General features: G+C 31.4%; 1 protein-coding gene across 2 annotated transcripts; it reads right to left on the bottom strand.

Annotated features, from left to right (window-relative positions):
* Positions 1–1,401: 1,401 nt before the first annotated feature.
* Positions 1,402–25,622, bottom strand: LOC139512818 (vitamin D3 hydroxylase-associated protein-like). 2 transcript variants are annotated; one of them, XM_071300745.1, is made up of 16 exons: positions 25,518–25,622; positions 23,802–24,023; positions 23,221–23,334; positions 22,798–22,854; positions 22,355–22,513; positions 20,546–20,814; positions 19,927–19,967; positions 18,667–18,791; positions 16,795–16,920; positions 16,116–16,210; positions 14,524–14,629; positions 13,583–13,626; positions 13,027–13,066; positions 7,073–7,184; positions 4,049–4,188; positions 1,402–2,434 (listed from the first exon to the last, which is right to left on the bottom strand). In XM_071300745.1, the coding sequence occupies exons 2-16, from the start codon at positions 24,021–24,023 to the stop codon at positions 2,300–2,302; spliced, it is 1,785 nt and encodes a 594-aa protein (XP_071156846.1). In that variant the 5' UTR covers positions 25,518–25,622; the 3' UTR covers positions 1,402–2,299. The 2 variants fall into 2 exon arrangements, with proteins under 2 accessions (XP_071156846.1, XP_071156847.1); XM_071300746.1 differs by lacking the exon at positions 25,518–25,622 and adding an exon at positions 25,394–25,505.

The following is a 25,622-nucleotide window of genomic DNA, read 5'->3' as shown; positions in this document are numbered from 1 at the left end:
GACAACTTTTATATTTCATACTTGTATTTCTACTGCATGTTAATGAAATCACTCCATGCACCATTATTTATATATCTTTAACATAAAATTACTGTTTATAAAAAATTACTAAATAGAAAACAACTCAAACGATTTTCGTCTTCTATGAGCTATGAGAGAGGGTCCTCTTAACAATGTAGGACAAGAATAGCATTCTTTAAAGCACATTCTAGGGTACTGTTCTACAACTGTATAAATTTTCTTTAAAATACATCAAGTACATAGTTAAGTTTATGAGAACTTTGAAGTGAGTAAGATTCTCTCCTTTAAAATGTGAGAACATTCCACTTTATGCATATCCTCAGATAATATTTTATAATTGTGTAAAGTATATTTTTTAACACATATTGTATGACTGATTATATTCACACTTCCATATTCTCAGATACAGTTTTTCAACTTTGTCAATATCTATTTAGATATTTAGGATGAGTAATGCTTAAATGTTATAACCACATGTTGCAGTATTAAAGTAAAAGAAATTCCATTATCTCTCCTTTTAACAGAGCAAAATCAATTTTAGTTTTCTGGGTAGAGACCCAAGAATCTCCTGTAAATTTTAGGATAGATAACATTTCCCTATGCACACCCTCAGATAAAAGTGTAATTTATTGTTATTACAAAAACAATTTTAGTGTTCAAGATCTAATTCAGAGTTTCTTTTTAAATGAAAGTCAAACCCATCATTCATTGGTAACATTCTGCAACCGTGTAAAGTTTCATCAATATCTGTTAAGCTTACCAGAACAGGCACGGATCCAGAGGGGGGGTTCCGGGGGTTGGAACCCCCCCTTTTTTTTGGACGATCAATGCATTTGAATGGGGACATGTAATTGGAACCCCCCCTTTTTAAAATGGCTGGATCCGCCACTGCAGAGACTTGAAACATATTGCGGCATTTAGGTCAGTATAAGTATCTCCCCTTTTGAATGTTGGGTAATGTCCTGCTTAAACTTTAACCAATTGCCATTTTGAAAAAGTTGACCATGCAAGACACATGGACAGGACAGGCATATAAACAGACAGGGTAATTCCTAAATATCACCAATAACATTGTTTATAAAAAAACACAATACATCGTGTCATAAAGAAACTTGAGTCCTTACAACAAATAATAGAAAACAATTATTCTGTACCATTAAAGTTATCCAAGTTGTATTTAATATTTTTATAATAATAAATTTTAATTCAAATAATTATCAAACAAACTTTTCAATCCCATCACATGAATTATATATATATGCAATATTTATTTCAAATACAGCAGCACATATTATGCAATATATTTTCATCAAAATCACTTAAAAAGTTAACTGTGTTAAAATTACAAACCAGCAGAAAGCTAGACTTACTAATTTCCCATTTATTTTTTTTAGCTATCTATAAATGTATAGCTCTTTATTCTTATAAAACAGATAGGTGTAACAATGAGGTATTATATGGTGAGCTATTCATGTACAAGAATCACAGTCAAAGTTACATAAAAATATCAAAAATAATAGATAAATACTAAAAAAATCATAATAAATTGTGAAAGAAAATAATTAAAATATGTTCTCATAAGAAAGTCATTTGATTCACAAGTCTAATAGAAAATATTGATTTATTTTTATTATTATTGCCATTCAGCTAATACTAGACTAGCTAAAGGATTTTTGGTTACAAAAATATATAAATGCTGTTTAATTATCGTTTGATTGAATAAGTTCTGTCCTGAAGACAAAAAAAAAGTTCACATGGATATGCCTCCAGACAATAGAAATAAAAAAGATAATTACTTCTAATAACATCAATTCTAGTCATTTGATTTGCATAGAAATTATGAAAAACTTCATAAACTTAACCTTATAAACAATAGTGACTAAAAATTTACGTGAATGTTGTTATTGGAGGTAGTTCTTGTCACCAAGAGTCAATAGTATATTTCATTCAGGCCAAAAAAAAAAATGACAATTTTTATCTGAAATTAATCATTTAAATATAAATATATGAAGGAAATCCTTTGCTTTTAAAATCAAACTTATGAACTGGCCATTTCCTTATTAGAAAACTGGGTATTTCAAGAGCAAACTTTATGAATAAGCCAATATATCAAATACAAAGATCTTAATTTCGATATACATAAAAGTCAAAAACTGCAAGTCTCTTTTTTTTACAACCATTTGTTTAAACATTTTCATTTAGCATAGTATTTGCTCACTCAATTCTTAATAAATAAATAATGAAAATAATATAAATATAAATTAATTAAAAATGACATTTACAATTCTTCTTTTATTTTATTCTTATGCAAGCATGTTTCCACATCTTTCATTAATCTAAGAACCAATTCTTCTTGGTAGGATAAACCTACGAACTGTACTCCAACAGGTAAACCTTTCGAGCCTTCTGAAAACTATAGAAAAAAAGCAATATACTGTGGATGTATATTATTTTCGTGGGTATCAATTTTCGTGGATTGCGGATATCTTTCATTCTCGTGGATATTTGATTTCGTGGTTTCGTCTAAGACTGTATACAACCCAATAGCAAATTTGTGATTCGTTGAACATTTAAATTTGTGGTAACGAAAATCACGAAAATTGGTATCCCACGAATAATAATGAATCCACAGTATAAGTAATCAGTATGTGAGTTATTACACTCTTAGTTTTAGTTCTTAATTATGAAAAACAAATGAAAATCACCACAGGGATTCCTTTGTAAATATCAAATGTTTATTTTCCCAGTGTTTTTTTATGCACTTGTACAATTCAAGAGAAGTCAGGGATAAACCACCAACCTTTATTAAGACTTTATTTTTAAATGAACAGCCTAGCATTTGTGATAAATAAATAAAGGCAACAGTAGTATACCACTGTTCAATAGTCATAATTCAATAAAGCAAACACAAATCCGTGTAACAAACTAAAACTGCGGGAAACAGATCAACTATAAGATAGTAAAATTCATGGTAGTCAGATTTAATGCTGAGATTTTGATGAGAGTAATCTGTATCAGACTTTCAAAAAAGGCAATATCTGATTTTTAAATTACAATTAAATAAGAATTACAAATACCTGTACAAGTTTTAAGACTAGAATGTTGTCATGAGGAAGACCATAAACAATTTATATACATGTATATTATAAATCAAATATTATCTTTAAATCAATATTAAAAACCACAGCAATATTCATAAAGCCAACAAGGGACATAATCTGCTTTAGGTAAATCGTACAGCATTCTGTTCAAAAGATAGGATTTTCCATTCAATTAATCAAATGAAATCCCATTTGAGTATTCACACAGTGTGGTTTTTGTCCAAGAAACATTAGAATTAAAAAATCTGATGTAAAAATGTACTGTGTAAATCCACCTTTAGTTAAATGTATGATGTTCAAAATTAAACCTGATGTATAAAAATACAGGTTTTTGGACTTGAAATTACAAAATGCACTGCTGAGTACAAATTAAAATTCAGCTTGTTTGCATTCCTGATATATAAAAAATCATTTAACAATGCTTAAAAAGTATATTAAATTTACTTTAACTAAGCGTTATATAATTATTTCTCTAATTCTATAGAAATATATCCCTTTCCGAACCCATTGTATCAACAAATTTAATCAACGTGTGGTTGCCGGTGATTTCAGAAGCTGATTGGCTGAGTTTAAGGGTCATAACCTTTCTTAGCTCACTGAATGAATCAAAATGTTCTAACAGGTGTTAATGAAATTGACAACTTCATGGAAAGTGGAAGGCACTCGAAGGGGATTTTTGTTTAGAAAAAAAGAAAAATTTATCTTTTAATCATTCGAGAAACAGATTATTACATAGTTACGCTTGGATTATCAGATTTATCCAATCTCGATAGTTAAATTATCAATTTTAAAGTCCTCGCTGAGGCTCTGACTTTTAAAATTGATAATTTAACTATCTCGATTGGATAATCCGATAATCCACTGGTATCAATGTAATAATCTATATATATGTCATAACTTGATATTAGACAAGGGAGATAAATCACCTTCTTGATGTTTTTTTCCAACCATGTATTAGATGGGTAATGTTGAAAGTTATCCAGATCAGCCTGTGTCACATTTGTCACTTTCAAGGTTCCTGCTGTGTAATCCAACAAATTATAGAGGTTTGTATAGGTCACTCCACCTGAAAAATAAATAAAATTGTACTAGATTACTAGATACCATGCATCAGCTAGAACTGAAAATACAACAAAACAATGCAGTAAAAAAATTATTTTCATTCAATTTTCTAGAATCAAGGACAATAAATGATAAATTCCATAAAAAAATATGTGTACTAGATAAAAATACTCTTAAAATTAATCATGGTACCAAAAATAATTTCAATTTTGGAGTTACACAAAAATGAAATTTCAATAACCAAAACTAAACTAGAGGCTCTAAAGAGCCTATGTCGCTCACCTTGGTCTATGTGCATATTAAACAAAGGACACAAATGGATTCATGACAAAATTGTATTTTGGTGATGGTGATGTGTTTGAAGTTCTTACTTTACTGAACATTCTTGCTTCTTACAATTATATCTATAATGAACTTTGCCCATTAGTAACAGAGAAAAATATTTGGTAAAAATTTACATAAATTTACCAAATTAATGAAAATTGTTAAAAATTGACTATAAAGGGCAATAACTCCTTAAGGGGTCAATTGACCATTTAGGTCATGTGGACTTATTTGTAGATCTTACTTTGATGAACATTATTGCTGTTTACAGTTTATCGCTATCTATAATAGTATTCAAGATAATAACCAAAAACAGCAAAATTTCTTTAAAAATTACCAATTGGAGGGCAGCAACCCAACAACCGGTTGTCCAATTCATTTGAATATTTCAGGGCAGATATATATTGACTTGATTAACAATTTAACTCCTTGTCAGATTTCCTCTAAATGATTTGGTTTCAGAGTTATAAGCAAAAAACTACATTTTACCCCTGTTCTATTTTTAGCCGTGGTGGCCATCTTGGTTGGATGGCCAGGTCATCGGACACATTTTTCAAACAAGGTACCTCAAAGATGATTGTGGCCAAGTTTGAATTAATTTGGCCCAGTAGTTTCAGAGGAGAAGATTTTTGTAAAAGATAACTAAGATTTACGAAAAATGGTTAAAAATTGACTATAAAGGGCAATAACTCCTAAAGGGGTCAACTGACTTATTTGTAAATCTTACTTTGATGAACATTATTGCTGTTTACAGTTTATCTCTATCTATAATAATATTCAAGATAATAACCAAAAACGGCAAAATTTCCTCAAAATGACCAATTCAGGGGCAGCAATCCAACAACAGGTTGACCGATTCATCTGAAAATTTCAGGGCAGATAGATCTTGACCTGATAAACATTTTTGCTCTTTTCAGATTTCCTCTAAATGTTTTGGTTTTTGAGTTATAAGCCAAAAACTGCATTTTACCCCTATGTTCTATTTTTAGCCGTGGCGGCCATCTTGGTTGGTTGACTGGGTCACGCCACACATTTTTTAAACTAGATACCCCAAAGATGATTGTGGCCAACTTTGGTTTAATTTGGCCCATTAGTTTCAGAGGAGAAGAGTTTTGTAAAAGATTACTTAGATTTATGAAAAATGGTTAAAAATTGACTATAAAGGGCAATAACTCCTTAAGCGGTCAACTGACCATTTCGGTCATGTTGACTTATTTGTAAATCTAACTTTGCTGAACATTATTGCTGTTTACAGTTTATCTCTATCTATAATAATATTCAAGATAATAACCAAAAACGGCAAAATTTCCTCAAAATGACCAATTCAGGGGCAGCAACCCAACAACAGGTTGACCGATTCATCTGAAAATTTCAGGGCAGATAGATCTTGACCTGATAAACATTTTTACCATCAGATTTCCTCTAAATGCTTTGGTTTTTGAGTTATAAGCCAAAAACTGCATTTTACCCCTATGTTCTATTTTTAGCCGTGGCGGCCATCTTGGTTGGTTGACCTGGTCACGCCACACATTTTTTAAACTAGATACCCCAAAGATGATTGTGGCCAAGTTTGGATTAATTTAGCCCAGTAGTTTCAGAGGAGAAGATTTTTGTAAAAGATTACTTAGATTTATGAAAAATGGTTAAAAATTGACTATAAAGGGCAATAACTCCTAAAGGGGTCAACTGACCATTTCGGTCATGTTGACTTACTTGTAAATCTAACTTTGCCGAACATTATTGCTGTTTACAGTTTATCTCTATCTATAATAATATTCAAGATAATAACCAAAAACAGCAAAATTTCCTCAAAATGACCAATTCAGGGGCAGCAACCCAACAACGGGTTGACCGATTCATCTGAAAATTTCAGGGCAGATAGATCTTGACCTGATAAACATATTTACCCCCATGTCAGATTTCCTCTAAATGCTTTGGTTTTTGAGTTATAAGCCAAAAACTGCATTTTACCCCTATGTTCTATTTTTAGCCGTGGTGGCCATCTTGGTTGGTTGACCGGGTCACGCCACACATTTTTTAAACTAGATACCCCAATGATGATTGTGGCCAAGTTTGGTTCAATTTGGCCTAGTAGTTTCAGAGGAGAAGATTTTTGTAAAAGTTAACGACAAGGACGGACGACGGAGGACGACGATGGACGACGACGGACGCAAAGTGATGGGAAAAGCTCACTTGGCCCTTCGGGCCAGGTGAGCTAAAAACCAATAGATATCATCTGTAGTTTATTGTGATCTAATAAGGAGTCATTTAATGGTTTAAGACTAAGTCGACTTATTTGTAGATCATCTTGCTGATAATTTTTGCTGTTAAAGGCCAAGTAGTTTCACAGTATAAGATTTTTGAAAAATTTAACGACATGGGTTGACGGAGGTCTTCAGGTTTAGCTTAAGATATCTCAAATCTAAAATCTGAATAAAATTGTAAACATCCAAAAGTGTAACTTCAATCTATAGCTTGCAAGTAAAACTGAACTTGACAATGGGAACTTTTCTACAGTACTGTTATTTCTTAACTTAGATTTCTCTGTTTTAAAAGTTAAATACCAGATACATCTGTGACTCTCCCTGAAGGAACTGCTGTAAAGGCAAATCCAGGACAAATAACTGCATCTAACTTGTGATTTCTCCATTTCTTTAAAAAATCAGCTCTGTAATTCTGAAATACATGTATATTAAATTTCAGATAAAATTCTACCTAAGCTAATACATCTCCAAACACATTAATATAATATGAAATAGCATCAAACATTTAGTTCATTTTCACTGTGTACCTGTAATCTTCTTTCATTATCTTCAAATACAACTAATATATGATAGCTCAGCTATTAATCTATATTGCAAATGATCCTTATAGCAATAAATATTTGTGCAGGTGACATTTTTGCACTCTATTGTGAATATGCAAGAAATAGAAAATAAGTGGTTTTTAAAATGCCAGTGACATGTTTGGTTTTCCATGGTGGCTACCCTCCTATTTAAGTGGCAGTCCTCAATATGATAATGTTTGTTCTAACAGCTATAAAATGATTAAATGTCAAGTAAATGTGATACATAGAGTTACTGCTACCAAAAAATAAGGTGGTATGAATAAACATCAAGCTACTCCTATATATAGCTATTTCTTTTTATTATTTATCTATTTTGGGCATTATTTTGTCAGAAAGTTTCCTTTTTCAGTATTTCCTGATAAATATTTTTTTTTTTTATCTTAAACATTAAGTTTATCAGCAATCTGTTCATTTTCCCTTTGATCTTAATACTGCCTAATACTTTTTAGATTATGGACAGGACTTGATACTCGTAAATATTTGCAATGAAGTCATGTATCATTGCAACAACTTCAATTGTTCATATTAGGCGAGTGATATGAGAGCCAAATTTACATTTTTAATGCACCTACCTAACACACGGCTAAATTATATATCACGAGAAAGCTAAGAATGTGTACTTTCTAAATATCCCGGTCGTCAAAAGAAATTATGGTGCATTATTTTTTTAATCGACGTCAAAGGTCATGGGTGCAATTTCAATTCACGGATACTTCCAGTTGTAAAATTGAGTCAAAACAAATGCAAAAACGAAACAATTTTATAGGAATGCTGTATTACTGTTGGGAAAATATATTTCTATCATAATATTAATTAATTTTGGTTGATTTTAACGGTAACACATGTTACATAACGTTTTCTCTCGGAGTCTTTGAAAATCAACCATTTAAGTCACACAAATGTATCTGTAGTCGCCATTGCATTATCTAAATCTTATAATACCATCATATCATTTGATTGCACGTATTTACAAACATATATCTGCAAATTTGATATAAATAATCCGAAACAAAATATTTGAAGCAAGAGGAAAATATAACATATAACATATGACGTATTTTTAATTGTTTAGAAAAGTCCCATGATGAGCTGTTCATTAAAATTGAGGAAGCGTATGGTCTCCTGTTAGTTTGAAAGCCTGCCAACCGCTTCAAGATCAGACAACAATAGAGCAGATTTTCTTTTATTATTGTAGTGCAATATGTTGATATATAAAAAAGAAGATGTGGTATGATTGCCAATGAGACAACTATCCACAAAAGACCAAAATGACACAGACATTAACAACTCATACATCACTAAATCAGATATGATAAGAGTACTAACAAACATAACTAAAATGAGTAAAGTGCTACTAGTATATTTATATCAACAAATTGATAGTTTTAATATAAAACATCACAAGGAAAACATGATCACTCATTGTACGTCAAACTGTGTTTGATTTTACTTCAGTCGGCCGTATTACTTTTTTTTATCTTGTTTCACCGCTTCAAACGGATGACAGGGCTATTGAACCTTTTATTTGGCTTTCTGATGTTAAAATCCCGTTAGCGTATAACCTAAATGATCGAAACGTCTAACCAATGGGATGTTGGACCATTTAGGTGTCGGAATATTGCGATATCGGAATATTATAGCTTCATTTAAACTTGTAATCTCATCATTTTTATCGGTCAACATATCCATACAAAGACAACTTCCTTGGCATGGGCATATATCAGTACAGCAGAGGTTTTGCTCAAAGCGGACACAAGATCTACTATATACAGATTGAATTAAAAATTTGGAATGGACATGAGGGATTTGTCAAAGAGACACCAACGCTCTAAAAAGCAGGCAACGGCCAAAAACCACCAATGGGTCGTCAATGCAGCAAGAAACTCCCAAATCTGGAGGCGTTCTTCAGCTGGCCCCTACACAAAAATGTACTAGTTTGAAATGATAATGGACGTCATACTAAGCTTCGAAATATACTCAAGAAGTTAAAATAAAAGTTATACAAAACTAAGAAAGGCCAGAGGCTCTTTACTTGGGACAGGCGCAAAATTGCGGCGGGGTTAAATATGTTTTTGGAAATCTCAACTCTCCCCCTATACCTATACCAATGCGTGAACAGATCAAATCTTGTAGAAAGTCGAATGACATCATACCGGACCGATGTTGCATTTTAGCCAACCAAAATCATACGGAGATCTGTTATTGTTTCTGTAGTTAGGTCGACATTGTCTTGGATAAAATTTTAACCCCCAGAAGAAAAATAATGCCATGTAGAATGGATGCCCCATTTTTATTGTTTCTAATCTCCTGATCAGTCAAACTTGTTGATAGTTATCAAAGGTGTGTCCATAAATACGGTGCGTTTGTAGTGATAAACCTAAATGAAAAAGAGTAAAAAAAATATTTATAGATAATATACATTCTACTAAAGCCATACATCTAAGAACTTTGTCAATAGGAATATTGTACGCTTTATTAACTGCCGCAGATGTGTCATCATCTAAAAGCTTAAGACAATACAGAAATGTTTCTTAAAGCAGATGGCATAATTTCAATTGAATAATCCAGTAAAATGTTTTTAGATAATGGATAAGGTGATTGGATTACAACTCTACCCCTATATCTGCTTCCGTAAAGTACTAGTAGCTGCATAAAGTGCTTGCAACCAGTTTCGCAGTCACTGCTCAGATCTTTAATTTTGACAGACCGTATATCGCATCATTTTAAACGGGTAATTTTCCGTCATTACGGCATAAGACAAAATTATAGAGCTACTGTATACAATATTGGATGCACCTTGGTCTTGTTGAAGCTGTATGCATGTAACTATAAATTGACCATGGTTTTTTAGTTTTTGTTGAAGCTGATCATATGTTGTGTAGTTTTCTCGGCGGCGATCCTCGGGCAGAAATTAAGCCCGGTTCACTGATCAAGTAAGTTGTTAACCAGAATACTTCCTTGTGTACAGGCACGTCATCTTTAATCGTCGAAATGTTAGTAAATGTTTTATGTTCAGAACTAAATAGCTCTTTAATTTCTGATTTCAAATTTTGGAGCAAATATTTAGCGATGCAAGCTCGATGGTATAAAGATTTAATGGTAAAATTATCATGACTGAGTTATTTTGTAAATCAGATCATTGTAGTAGATATATGTAGTAACACCCAAAACAGCTTGAGTTTGCTCCTCAGAGGATACCTTATGAAGTTGTGTAACTTGCTTATAGGCTTTATACATTTGCAAAATATACAAACAGACAAATCAGAATGATATTCTGATTTGTCGATCTGCTGCCCTCCGGGCTCGTTGATATATGAGAAGAGACTGGTCGGTAGAATTGGTACATGTAGAACAAAGTCTTTGTACAGACAAAACAGAAGATGATAGGTTGTGCTTACTTTTGAAATATTTATAGCAACTCTTATGATATTTTGTATTTTCAAATGGGATGTTTTCATTTTTTTTCATATTCATCGACCAGTCTTCTGTAAACTTTATCTTTTCGTTTTCCCACTGCGGCAATGCAACTGTATCTTCATTTAAGTGTTTAACTACATAGTTTCTATGTAATAAATACATGACAGACTATGCATCTGTGTCAATAAATGGATATGTTTTTGCTTTTTAGCAAAGGAAGGGTTTCATTGTGAACTGGACTGTGAAAATTTCGGACACGATTCGGAAGATTTTCTACAATTTTCCGATACGATTCCTTATTTAGAAAGGGGTGAATTCTACAGAACTCAAAAACTATATTTTACTTTGATTTGATCTTTATTTCGGACGATTTTATATCTATTTAAGCTACACTGAAGTTAAAGATAGAAATAGAGCCGCTTAGATATGATTTATCGTACTCTAAAAGCACTATTAAGTACACGGAAATCGACTAATATATTCAGTAAAAAACGATAACGAAATAGATAAGGGATTCCGGAAATTATAGTGATTTTACCCAACATCATAAAATTACAGAAATTCGTGATTTTAAGAAATGTTGAGATAAAGTCTTGATCTTGAATGAAAAAACGATAACTGACGAGTAATTTGGTGTGTTCTAAAACGGATAGAGAGCAAAAACATTTAATAAAAATTTAATTGTAGATCCGAAAAGGTCGGGATTATGAAAATTTTGGTACAAAATGTCAAATATTTAGAAGGAATGCAAAAGCATGCGGAGTTACAGTTATACATATTGTTTTTCATTATTTTAAGAATCTAATTCACTTAATTATTCTGTTTAAAAGAAGAGATACGACTTATTTCCTTTGCTTGAAAAACATGTCGTAATTTTATAATTTTCAACTAATTTCTGAAATAAACGTCAATTTTACAAAAACTGCACCGTACGATTTTGTGACGACCGGGCAAAAATCAAAGTTTAATCATTATTCTTTCATTTAAAAAAAAAATTAGCCGTGTGTTAGGTGGGTGCATTAAAGTCCTTAACTAGACGTCTTTTTCAAATATTACACTCGCCTATATCCATTTGCATCAATCTATCAATGAAATGCAAGCGACTTCATTCATACAACCGAACAACTATCTATACGTTTTGTATGTGTAAAAGTAATTTTACGAACTATTCCATTTTACTTCATTTTCTCAACAACAAAGAAATACAGTTATATCAAATTGATGATAAGGAGAATAATGACATTTAATTTTTTTATTCTGACTTGATCAGCTCGAATATCAGCAAGCCCTGGGGGGCTCCCTTGATATTCTTGCAGATAAAGTAAATATAAAAAACAAAGCCATTATTCTATATATATTATATATAAATTTGGATTCTGAAGAGTTAAAAAACAAGAGACTCTCAAGAGCCTGAATCGCTCACCTTAATTTTTTTGGTTAAATCTCTCATCAATGATTATTTTGGCTTTTCAATTTATTTAAATGTTCTTTGAATCGTCCTATTTTCTTCAAAAGCAAAAAAAAAATCATTTTCTCCTATGTTCTATTTTAGCCATAGGAGCTATGTTTCTGACATACAAGGAAATGAAATATAAAATTTATACTAGATACTCTGAAACTCATTTAGCCTAAGTTTAGCTGAAATTGATACAGCAGTTTCATAGGAGAAGATTTTTTAAAGTAAGTCAACATGATGAACAAATTGTGAAAAAAGTCTTTAAAGGGCAATAACTCCTTAAGGGGTCAATTGACAATTTTGGTCAAATTGACTTATTTGTAGATCTTACTTTGCTTAACATTTTTGCTATCAACAGTTTATCTGTATCTATAATAATATTCAAGATAATAACCAAAAACTGCAAAATTTCTTTAAAATCATCAATTCAGAGGCATTATACCTGAAAAACCAGTTACCCAATTCGGCTGAAAATTTCAGGACAGGTAGACCTTGACCTAATAAATACTTTAACTTCTTGTCTTATTTGCTCTAAATGCTGGAGTTTTTGAGATATAAGCCAAAAACTGCATTTTACCCTGTGTTTTATTTTTAGCCATGACGGCCATGTTTTTTGACGAAATAAAAAATAAAGCACAAACTGAAAGTAGTTTCAGAGGAGAAGATGTTTGAAAAATTGTTAACGACGACGACGACGTCGACGACAACGACGACGACGGACGCCAAGTGATGAGAAAAGCTCACATGGCCTTTTAGGCCAGGTGAGCTAAAAAGTGACATAATAGTAGTATCTTTACCTCTATATTTATAGCTAAATCCCAATATTCTGTTACTGATCTGAAAAGGTTAAAGGGAATTAATATTCAGTCTTTAAGGTCTTATTGTTGAAGGGGACTTTAGGTTTGCACTTCATCTGTCTGTCTGTCTGTCCATCCGTCAGTCTTTTTTTCTTCATGCTTGAAGATATTGATTTTATATTATGCATTGTTTTATCATGACAAGTTATAAATACAAGCCTTGATTTCTGCATTTACGGTAGTAATGTCATCATCCATCAGCCCACATGAAAATAACATTCTTTCCTTTATTAAGCGTGTTGTAAATTCTCGTCCAACAATTTTCAATTACATCCAGGTGCACTCGACTCCAATCTTAATTGACTAGGATTGTCAGTTTTCCTATTGAAGGTCAGTGGTTTCCGGGCACTCCAGCTTCCTCCACCAATAAAAACTGGCTGCCACGAAATAGCCTAAATCCGGTTCTTAAAAGTCGCGTTAAAACACCAAAAATCAAAATCAAATCAATTCCATCCAGGACTGTTATCTTTATATATAAATTAAGTACTATACTTACTCTACACCACATCCACTCTGTAACAATATAGACGTAAACTGGTCCTGAAAAAAGTCACCAAAAAAATCAAATCAATATTTTGCCTGTCTCAAAATCTTTTAAAATATAAGTTATGGAGTAAAATCAATTATATAATTATGGAAAAGAGATAGCAATTATTTTATTTGTAAATTTTGTATTATATGTACTTGGAATTTACATAAAGTTGTACATAACACTACAGAAAGATAACTCTGTAAAAATCAGATGATCATTTGAATCACATTTTAAGGAAATATCAAGCTTCTCAATGATCAAAATAAGTGTTTGTCAAACTGCTACATGTATATATCCAAAGAAATTTTCTGATGAAGTGTGTATTTCAAGTTTTTTTAAATTCTTTTATTTTTGTCAAAGGGTAAAAGTAAATATTGTGTCAAATTAAATGAAAATAAATGAGTTGAATTAGATTTAGTCAAGGTGTTGGGTACCACTTTAATAAAAGGAATTTATGAAATCTTTGATGCAGCTTGTAAAATGAAGAGCAAACATGACATGTAAATTATTTACTGTATTTCTTATAATAATCATCTTTGCTTTTTAAATCTTTATATTAGAATTTCTCTTGGTGATCATCAAACCAAAAATTTACTGCTAAGAAGACAAATTAAAAATTAAACTTTGCCTGTGTTTTTTTATTACTCCTTTATTTTATATTGCGTTCATCAAACAGATAATATATCCTTCCATTATTGAATTCTCAGATTCAAGAAAGAAAATATTTCATTGCTGTCATTTTTACAACAGGTATCATAATTATTATTGCATCATACTTTAGACATGTGTTACTTTGTCCAAATTACAGATTTTTTTTAAAAACAAAAATGTATTTTTTTAACAAAAAAAGACATTCCTAAATAGATATGTATTTAACAAACCAAAAAATGTTAAAGCAGTTTTACCTTTGTTATCATCTTGGCAACATAACTAAACAATTTCCTAAACCAATTTGGCAGTGAAAATGCAAACATAATCCTACGTAACGAATTATCAACAATGTCTTTGTCTCTGAAATATAGAAGTTAAAAATGATAAACAAACTCTCTATGAACGAGTACCTTATAATTACATTTGAAATTTCAATAAAACCGACTGCAAAATTACATATAAATCAAAATCATCCTAACATAAGAAGTGCAAAATACCTTATCAAAAATAAAACTTAAAAACAAAACTAGGGGCTTCAGTAGCCTGTTTGACTCATCTAGTATCTATACATACAATTTTCTAGTCTGACTTACAAAACAGCTAACCTTTAATCTACACCAGGGCCATCACAGCCAGTTAATAACCATATATAATATTTCATGATTAGCCTTGATATTTTACTCAAATATATATATCAATATTGTACTAGATGACATACCAAAGCTAATCATGCAATATGCAACATATAATATCATATTTATTCATTTGTATATAATATAATAAATGGGGAATGTGTCCATAGGAACACAGGTGATGCCCCCGCTAGCATATAACGTTTTGAAGGGACATAACTCAAGAACTATAAAAGTGACACTACCAAAATTTGAACTTTTGAAAATTTGAGTTTTGTGGTAATAAGCATTATATATACTGTGGATTTTTTTCGTTGGTACCATTTTTAGAGGATTAGGGAAAACTTGCATGATGGTGCAAATTTGTCATTTGTAGAACATTTAATTTGGTGGTTCACCTGTAACCACGAAATCCACGAAAATGGGTATCCAACGAAAATTAATGAATCCACAGTACATTTCATATAACAATTTAGTTGAGACAAACTTAGGTAAGAGAACGGCTATTTTTCCTTTTGTAAAGGGGCATAACTCTTGAACAGTTCATACTGGATCTGTGTTTTATGGTAATGAGCATTGTGTATAAGTTAAATATCATTTGGTTGAGACAAACTAAAGTCAGAGAACAGAAACTAAAATTCAACAATTTTTCCATTTGTAAAGGGACATAACCCTAGAATGGTAAAATGATGCCACATAAATTCATACTTGATCTGTGTTGTGTGGTAATAAGTATTGTGTAAATGTTTCATAACATTTTGTTGAAGCAAACTAAGTTAGAAAATGGAAATGAAAAATTCAGCAATTTTCCCATTAGTAAAGGGGCATAACTCTAGAATGGTAAAAGTGACACCACCAAAATTCAAACTTGACCTCTTTTTTTGTGGTAATTAGCATTGTGTATAAGTTTCATAAAATTTGGTTGAGGCCAACTAAAGTTAGAGAATTGAAACCAATTTTGGGACTTACAGATGGACGGACACGGGTAAAACTAAATGCTCCCTTCGTTAAGTCAGGGGCATATAAATTTGCAGCACTATATTTGCAATTGGTGCCACTGCCATTATAGCAGACATGTTCGTTTCTGAAACATTTCGTGCATGTGGGGAAAGATTTTACAATTTAAAAAAGGAAACAATGTTTCAAGAATTCATAAAGTTATTTGAATTTTAAATAAATAAATAATTTTCTGTAAAAACCTTAAATATACTTACAACACATTTAAATAACTTTTTCCACCGTCTGCAAATACAGATTTCAGGAAAAGTGCTGCCATTCTGTAAACATCAACAGGTTTAAAAGGGACCAACTGTAAAATATGAGAAATTTATGATTATGTAAAACAGAACTTACTACATGTAACTAAGAACTGACCATTGAAAATATTTATATCTCTACCATCAGCTTAAGTTAACCAAACAATTTACTCTACTGTAAAAATATTTTAAGCTAAAGACACACACTTGAATTTCAGGAACCTCAAACAAAGGAAGAAGGGTTGAGTACCAAACGGTACTATTTGTTTTAAAATATGCATTAGTTAGGAACCTAATCATTGGTCTACATTGCTAAAATCATTTTAACTATTGTTTATTAAATAAACTTTATTAAGAAATTTGTATTGGTTGAAGATCTTTCAGTTGAATTTTTCTTTCCTAAACTCAGGCCAATTTAAAGTTTGATATATGGTAAAAACTTAACTATTTAGGACAGATTTATGTTCTAATTAAAGACTGTTCTAGACTTACTCAACATTAAGCAAACAATAATTATCAATCGTATAAAACCTTTTACAAGAATATAAAATGCATTCAGTATTTTTCCAAATACTACCATAAAAACAATACCATCTCATATGAATATTCAATATTACACTATAACAAGAAAACTTACTGTATGACCTTGGGATTCTAAAATAGCCTTGACCTCTAACACTGCCCTCTGACATGCAGGGGCAGCCTTTATGTTACCATCATCTATGTAGAATCCTATTGTCAGCTTATTTTTCCCTGTAAATATCTACAATAGTAAAACAAATGCTTGCTGACAGGGAGGTACAATTATAAAAACCTGAAATTAAAAATAACATCCAAATTTCTGATCAATTCCATATCCCAAAAACAGAGGAAGGTACTTTAATTTCAACATTTGCATTATCGAAATTACAAAAAAGCGAGACACATCGCTGTGATAACAGTTTATTTTAGTCTAATGCTCTGTAATGCCCTCAAGTTGTAATACATTTATTACACAATCATTGTCCTGGGTTAAAACATCAAAGGTGTGTAAAAGCCAGTTAGCTCACTGTTACTATGAATTGCAATTACTGATTTTACCAACGGAGAAAGTTAAAATCAGTTTTATTGAGTATTGTCAATTATAAAGTGGCATTTACAAAAAAAATTTCTCAACTTCAAAACCACTAAAATTAATCCCCACAAACCTACTTTTGAATACAAAACCACAAAATTTTAACCCAACAAAAATTAATGTTTATACAGTATTATAAAACTTTAGTTCAGATTGGCTTTAATGTGCTGAATGAACACTTTATCACACAACAAAATGGTATTAACTTATTCGCCCCCAAGAGATTTTTGGAAAATCAGGCATTTTCGAAAATTTGCAATCATATGCAAATTATATGCAAATTAGCAGACTCTTGATGCTGTAACTGGTGCTCATCTATTAAACTATATATTGGGATTTGGGGGTGGATGGCATGGGTGGGGGTGGGCTGGGAGGTGGAATATTTTCTCGTGGGTTTGAACCCACCCAAACTTAAAAATGGTAAATTTCCATCTATTTTCCGATTTTAAAACGACCTTGAGAGGTGAACATTGACAACACTGTGTTTCTTTGTCATAAGGGTATTACCCTATAGTCCATTCATGCTAACTGGAAGTATGTGGGACTTGAGTGTCTTGCTGGGGAATTATTATTGTCAACTAAGGTCTGCCAAATGTCCATTTTTACTGATTTTTGACAAAATGGTGACCTAGATTTTATGGACTAGATTCTTATTGGCCATATTATACGTTGTTGTGTTCCTGAACCACCTATGCACACAGTTATGATAATAGTTTATACCTACAGTCACTTCCAGTTACGTAGTGGCTATCAGAAGATGCCCACCCCCACCTGATTTTGGCTACTTTTCATGTTTTTCCGATTTTGAACTCTTCAACGGCTTTCAGAGTGCCAAATTTTCATGAAGGAGAGTTTATGGACCATAAATTGCTTGGTTGAAGTCCCTGCTATCATGACAGTTCAGCTGGGGCAGTTCAAAAAAAGTATGGAGGGTCATGTAACGGGCCATCAAAGAATGGTTGTCACCATCACGCCTACAGGCGGGATTTGGGGGCTAAAGGGTTAAAGTGAGGTTTAGGAATTTTTGTCAAATGTACGGACTCCTTGGTTTTATTCCTACAATACAGAGTAAAATATTTGCCCCATAACACCTATTTTGCTTTCACATAAAGACTTCAATGGCCCATTTAAGGCAATTTACTAAAATTTCTGCAGATAGTAAATTTCTTTTCTTTCGAATTGAGACACATATAATACCAATGCAAATATAAGGTAAAAGTCAGCTTTTTCCGGTCATTTAAAAAAATCAATTATCTTGAAAAGGAGCTCCATAACCTATCATATTTTTTAACTTATGTTGTACCTTTACTAATGCTCTTCTGACTATCAATTTTAAAATCTAGATTTTTTAAATTTCACCTAAGTGCATTCTTTAAGCATATGATTCTTTATTACCTCCTCTCTGAAAGGTATAGGTGGCACTGCTGGATCTAAATTAAACATCTCTGGTACCAGTAAACATCTCATACAGTTAACTAGGCCATCTACCTGGGCTGCCATTGGTCCTGTCTGGGACTGTACTAAAAACATATCACAAAATTCATCTATTATTAATTAAAAGGTTGAACAAAGAACATGAAGAAATATATTATTCAAATTATTGTAGTGAATACTAAATAAGGTGCCAAATTTTAAAGTAAATAGCCGAATGAAATTTTAATAATTGATCAACCAAAATCTGGAACCTAAACAGATTTTGGCCTAAAATTTCAGGTTCATCTGCCGCAAGATTTTGGACACTTCTTAAACACTTAAGTGCCTATTTCAGTTGATTCAATTAGTTTATGTCAAAAATTTCAACTGATTTAGTCATTTAAAACGCCCCGATTCAACTTAAATATGAAAAATTTATCAAATATGCCAAAAAATGTCACTTTTCGGATGGTTTAGTCAAAAATGAAAGTGGCCACATCTGTGTTGAAATCCTCAATCTTTATATATGTTTTGTATAATCATCAAATACAACTTACATTTCAATATTACGAATGAACACAAATGCGGCCAATTTCATTTCAGACAGAAATTGTATTGTTAAAAAACAGCCCATATTTATGTAGCAGAAACATTCTACTTTGGAATGAATAACTAAAAGTATACATTTTTATAATTTTGTAAAACTGCTATATTTTGGGGCCAAACAAGGGTCTTACTGAACCTACCCCTATGAAAATGTAGAGCAAATAAAATGTCAAATACTCATTAATTATAAATGTTTACACTGGAATAATAAAATCAAAATATAATCTAAAAATTAAAATAAAGATTATGAAAAACTACTGCAGAGAAAAAAATTATATATTTGTATTTAAAGAAAACAATATGTTTATGGCTATCATCGATCATGATCATGAATGTTATTAAAAAGTTCAAGTGATATGCAGATTTGTTTACATTTTCATAACTCCTTTTATTTTATATAGCAATTAAAAAAACAAATGTAATAATAATGTGAAAATTCAAGGTCAACTGCCTATCAATATTATATCATACTGTCAGATAAATTAATGAAACACTTTGAAATTCACATCTGATTGAATACTACAAATGAAGGTTTCATAGGCAAAAAAGTTTCATTTACTTAATTAAATGAGTTTCTTAATATTGATATAAGATATTAGATATATCTAATGTCTTTTAACCCTTTGTTTTTCTTACCTAAAGTTTCTCCTTTGTTAAACATGTTTTGGCCTTTGCGACTGCAAAGGAAGTAAAATTATTGGTCAAGCAACATCTTATAAATAACTATATTAAAAGCCAGTCATAGATATGTACATAATGTCTTTATATAACATAGAAACTTAACCTTTATCAAAACTTAATTATAATATACAATGATATAAAACATAAAATGAGTAAAAAGAAATCATTCACATATAAGCTTTTAATATTTCAACATATTTCTTTTTTTTAAAGTGAATAAATAGTAGAAAAGTCAAATATGAATCTTTACAACTTCTATGAAATAATTTGAAAATGCATGTTGAAAGCCCAATAAATGTTTAATTTTAAATCATATCATCAACTCACAACTTTTGTAAAGGACCAGTTATACAGTCAAACCTGTATTTAAAGTTCAATTTCAGAACCATTGTAAGCTGACTTTTTAGGAGAGGTGACCTTTGAAATGAGGTTTAAAATATATAGGTATTACAGATCATTACAGACTACTACAGCTGGACAGGATGACCTGACAAGACAGGTTTTTGGCTTAAGATAGATGACCTTTAAGTATGTTTGACTGTACTTTATTGTAAATAATTCAAAGTATATTAACCTGAGTCTACCACCAGATGGTTTTAATGAGCAACATCCTGCCATATGTGCTGGGATCCTCAGACTGCCACCGATATCTCCACCCATTCCTAGAATAGAACCTCCTCCACCAATCAGAGCAGACTCACCACCTGATGATCCCCCTGGGATTCGAGTGGGGTCGTGTGGGTTTTTTGTTGTGCCATATAGTGAATTAGAACATTCAAATGTCATTAAAGTTTGTGGAACGTTGGTCCTGACAAATGGAATTGCCCCTTGATTCTTTAAAACCTATTTAAACATTACATGGTCATATATCAAATGTAATAGGACAAACAAATCATATGTTGTACGTTTATATATATATTTTACCCTCAAAAGACTTACTAAAAATAAGGCAATGTAAAAGTATAAATGTCATGCTGTGGGTTCATTTATTTTCGTGGGTATCAATTTTTGTGGAATGCTGAAAACTTGTATATTCACGGATATTTGATTTTGTGGTTTAGCCAATCTCTGCATACAAAGTCTATATAAACACCTTATCGCTGATCCCGGCTGACCTGGCCGCTTGAACTTTTGACACATACAACAATCACTTTTTCATTGTGGCATCAGATATTTTGTTTTATGACGTCAAAATTTTACAGGAACATGTTTGATATCCAGTAATGGCAGACAGATAGCAATAAGGCGTATTGAAATCATGTTATTTGTTGAACATTTGAATACTTGGTTCATCTGTACCAACAAAATGTTATTTGTTGAACATTTTAATTCTTGGTTCATCTGTACCAACAAAATGTTATTTGTTGAACATTTGAATTCGTGGTTCACCTGTACCAACAAAACCCATCAAAATTGGTATCCAACAAATAATAATGAATCCACAGTAAATAATATTCTGGTATTTTATATACAGTAATTTCAACTACTTAGACCATTCAGTAAGCCAGGTACCAAATTATTTTTGTATTGGACACTGAATAAACTTCTATACTTATTATTTTTTTCCTGATTAATTCATCCTATTCCAAATTAGGAATTTTTACCAAAACATACCGGTTAATGATATTAGCTGGTAAATTAATTTATTAATGATTTGAGATATATTTGAAGCTGTTTTTTTTTTTTACCAACGAGAAACTTTTAACTCTTTGAATGTATTTTTCTTTGGAATAAATTTACTGTTGTCTTTTTGTATTATTTAATTTTGCAAAGGGGTGGTCTAATATTTGAAGAATTTAGTGCTCAAATGCCACATACCAAGACCTATCATTCAACCATATGCGAAATTATGAGTAAAAGGTGAAGATTGACACCTGTTAAAATGTTTAAACCTGTTGCATTTTTATGCACCTTTTCTAACTCTAAGTCAAGATCCTGCTGCTAAGTGGTTATCATTTTTTTGGTGTGTTACATAAGTGTTTCTCGTTTCTCAGGTTTTTCTTATGTACCGTAAATAAGACCATATGTTGTCCTGTTGGAATGGTTTTACACTAGTCATTTTGGGGTCCATCATAGCTTGCTGTACATTGTGAGCCAAGACTCCATGATGAAGCATACTTTGACCTATAATTGTTTAATTTTTTAACATTGTGACTTGGCTGGAGATTTGTCTTAGTCTTTAGTTTTCTATGTTCTGTCTTGTGTACTATTATTTGTCTGTTTGTCTTTTTCTTTTTTAGCTATGGTGTTGTCAGTTTATTTTCGAGCTATGAGTTTGAATGTCCCTCTGGTATCTTTTGCCCCTCTTTTGTGTCATTGGCACTCATACCACATTTTTCTTATTTATATATATATGACATACAAATCTATTAAATCTTCATACCTGGACTAGAACATTTTCTTCAGTTACTTTTTCATCAAAATAAAACATCATCCCTCCTGTACAGGGGTATCCTGGCATAGTGTATGTCTCCTTGATACTAACAGGTATTCCATACAATGGACCCTTCTTTCTATCTGAATCTAGTTGTTTAGCTCTTTCCTATATAATTAGAAAATAAGGAGATACCTTCACAACTGATCAGATCAGGCAATTCAAAATCCTTTGCTTTCATGTCCTATCAAGTAAACACAATGAAGCAGCAATGTTGTTTACAAAAATTATAAATTAAAAAATACATTGATTTGATTGATTGGTGTTTGCTTTGCGCTGCCTTAGTGCAAAAAGGCTATATACCCCATATGTCTAACATTTACTATACACCTCCATACACCTCAGATGAGTAATATGTACTAGTACACCTCAGATGTGGCTTCAACCCTTACCTCTGAATCTCGTACTAGTTCTGTAATACAGTTAGTCCTCTTATCAACTTCCAATGCCTGAATAAGATAATTATAAACATAAACATGTGTTTAACTTCATAGCAATTGCAAATATTATCACAGTTCATGTAATAGAAGTCCATGATGGCTCTGATGTCTGAAGGCCTTTACATTTTTCTTTTTGGGGGCTAAATTAAAAGAAGCTTTGACAATATACAGATATCTTCCATTAAAATCAAATCAGAAACCCTTATAGGGAAAGAAATAAAAATTTAGCTCACTCCAACATTTTGTCTTTCTATGAAATCAAATCTATATACATTGACCTAGAATTTAAAATTACTTAATAACTTAATCTATACCATAATTTTGAACACAATGGTTAATATTTTTTTATTTGCAACTTCTAAGCTTTAAGCTTACCTTGATTTGATAAACATTTAACACATCCACTGCAGATAGTTTCCCTGATTGTAGTTCAGCTTGGAGTTCTTTAAATGAAAGGCTCAGTATTCTCTTTATTGTGTTGGTACTTATCTGCGGATAAACTTTAAACTTTATAATAAATCTTTACTTACAACATTGAAAAACCATATCATGTACTGTGAGTTCCAAAGGAGAACCAAAAACCTATAAAGTAGAGGAACTGTTAATCCTAGTCAATTATCCTTGTCAGGTATGTGTGTCATATGCTGGAATTGGAACTCACAAACTCAGCAAGTACAAATTTACTCGAATTACAACACAAACATTTCAAATTAAAATTTTTGTTTCATGTAAACAATTTATCCTTTAAATTTGAAAATCCAGAAAAGTTGAAGCAAACAAATAGATTTTCATGAGTTTGGGATAACTAAATAAATCCTTTTAACATATTTTTACAACATATTTGAGGTTAATGTGCTGTTCAAAATGTTTTTTTGTAATAGCAGTTATCCTTTTTATGTGTATCACAGACCATGCAGCTATCATTATTATCAGTTTAATGCTTTAAATCATATTACCTCTTTCCCTTTTAAATGCTCTTCAAGTTGGGCTTTAGACAGTTTACGATTTTCCCTGTTCTTTTGAATTTTTTTCTTTATCTGTTGCTTCTGAACTATATCTATGATTTTTCTGACTACTTGGTTGGATATGTAGACTGCAGCAACCACACCACACAGAATTTTAGCACTCCTGTTACGATCCTCATCAGGTTTCCAAAATGGTCTGATTAGTCTATCCATCTACAAAACAAAAGTTTTCAGTGGAAAATTATTACATTAACAGATCAAAGTACAGGCCGGTTTATGTCTTTCTCCCTGAAGGACCTTACTCGGAATAAACATATATTGTTGTATTGTAATGTATTCAGGTACCCTGTGTCTTATCTTGTACATGTATCAATATAAAAATATGGAGATGTGGTATGATTATCCATGATACAACTATCCACCAAAGATCAAATGAAGTGGATTTTAGCAGTCATAGGCAATAAGAAAAATCCACACTGTATAGTTGTCTATAAATGGCCCCAACATGAGAAATTTGTTTTCAATTGAGAAAAACTAATGACTTTATCTATAACAAAACAATTTACAACAAGAGGCTCTCAAGAGCCTGAATTGCTCACCTGAAATTGTTTGCTTAAATCTTTCATCAATGATTGTTTTTGCTTATCAATATATATTAATAAGTGGCTTAAAAATTCCATTCATATCTTCTTTGTATCTGTCATATTTTCTTCAAAAACGAAAAATAAAATGCATTGTATATCCCTATGTTGAATTTCAGCCATAGTGGGTATGTTTCTTATAGAAACAGAAATCAAAACACAAAATTTATTCTAGATACTCTTAGGACCATTCAGCTTAAGTTTGGTAATAGTTGGAATTGGTTCAGTAGGTTGAGAGGAGAAGATGTTTGAAATAGTATACACCTGCTGTACAACGACAACAAATGCCAAGTGATGGCAAAAGCTCACAGTTCCTATGAAACAGTTCAGCTATAAAGCAAATATGACAGATATGAACCAACAACAATCCAGTTGGGACAGTTGTTTAAAAGCATGAACAAACTATGCAAAACAATAAATGAAAAAACAATGAGTAATAGGAAAAAAACTCAGTTACAAGCTAGTGATTTTTAGCATTGATTTTTTTTTTCAGAAATCTCATCATCCATAGTGAATTTAGAAAAAATAAATTATATTTTATATTTGAGACAGGCAGAGAGGTACAAAAAATACCAATATTACAACTAACAGAGGGAGACATTACATTCAAAATCTGTCATACAAAATCATCAAAAAATACAAATAATACACTGCTACTTTTTTTATTACAATATAGAAGTTCTAATAGAATAACATGTTTATATTCAAAATATCAAAAACACAAGATTAGCTTTTTTATGTGAAGATCAAATGTTTGAAAAAAATGTTTTCAATACCAGCTAGAGTATTTAATGGTATCATAAGTAATCGTTATTAAGTAATCATGATGATGATAACTTCAATTAAAAGAAATCTAATGTATAAACTGTTGTAGTCACGAAGAAAAAGCTATAAAGTAAGATATTGGAGGTGTGTTATCTGGTTATTGTCCGAATTATTGACCTTTGTCCAATCTAATCCTTTCCACTTAAAAGTTACAGCTTCAACATCACAACCTCTCCACCCTGATTTGTAATTTCAGAATCTAATGTTAAGATATGTAATACTAATGAAAACGTTCAATTACCACTAGTAATGTTAACTTCTAAGTTTTAAGTTGTTTTCCGTCTGCTATACTGGTTTAAATCATAACACTGTAGGAGACAAACAAAAAGCTCACATCTCATGGAAC

This window comes from Mytilus edulis, chromosome 2 (assembly GCF_963676685.1).
Source record: "Mytilus edulis chromosome 2, xbMytEdul2.2, whole genome shotgun sequence".
Lineage (NCBI taxonomy): Eukaryota > Metazoa > Mollusca > Bivalvia > Mytilida > Mytilidae > Mytilus > Mytilus edulis.
Note: the sequence above shows the minus strand (reverse complement) of the source record. Positions and strands in the feature narration are given on the sequence as shown.

Bases quoted from the DNA above. Each gene is read 5' to 3' on its own strand.
- LOC139512818 (XM_071300745.1), bottom strand. From the start codon at position 24,023: ATGGATAGACTAATCAGACCATTTTGGAAACCTGATGAGGATCGTAAC. The intron at 23,335-23,801 runs GTAATATGATTT...GTTTATCCGCAG, and splicing joins AGCATTTAAAAGGGAAAGAG to ATAAGTACCAACACAATAAA. The intron at 19,968-20,545 runs GTTAATATACTT...CTTCCTTTGCAG, and splicing joins CCATCTGGTGGTAGACTCAG to TCGCAAAGGCCAAAACATGT.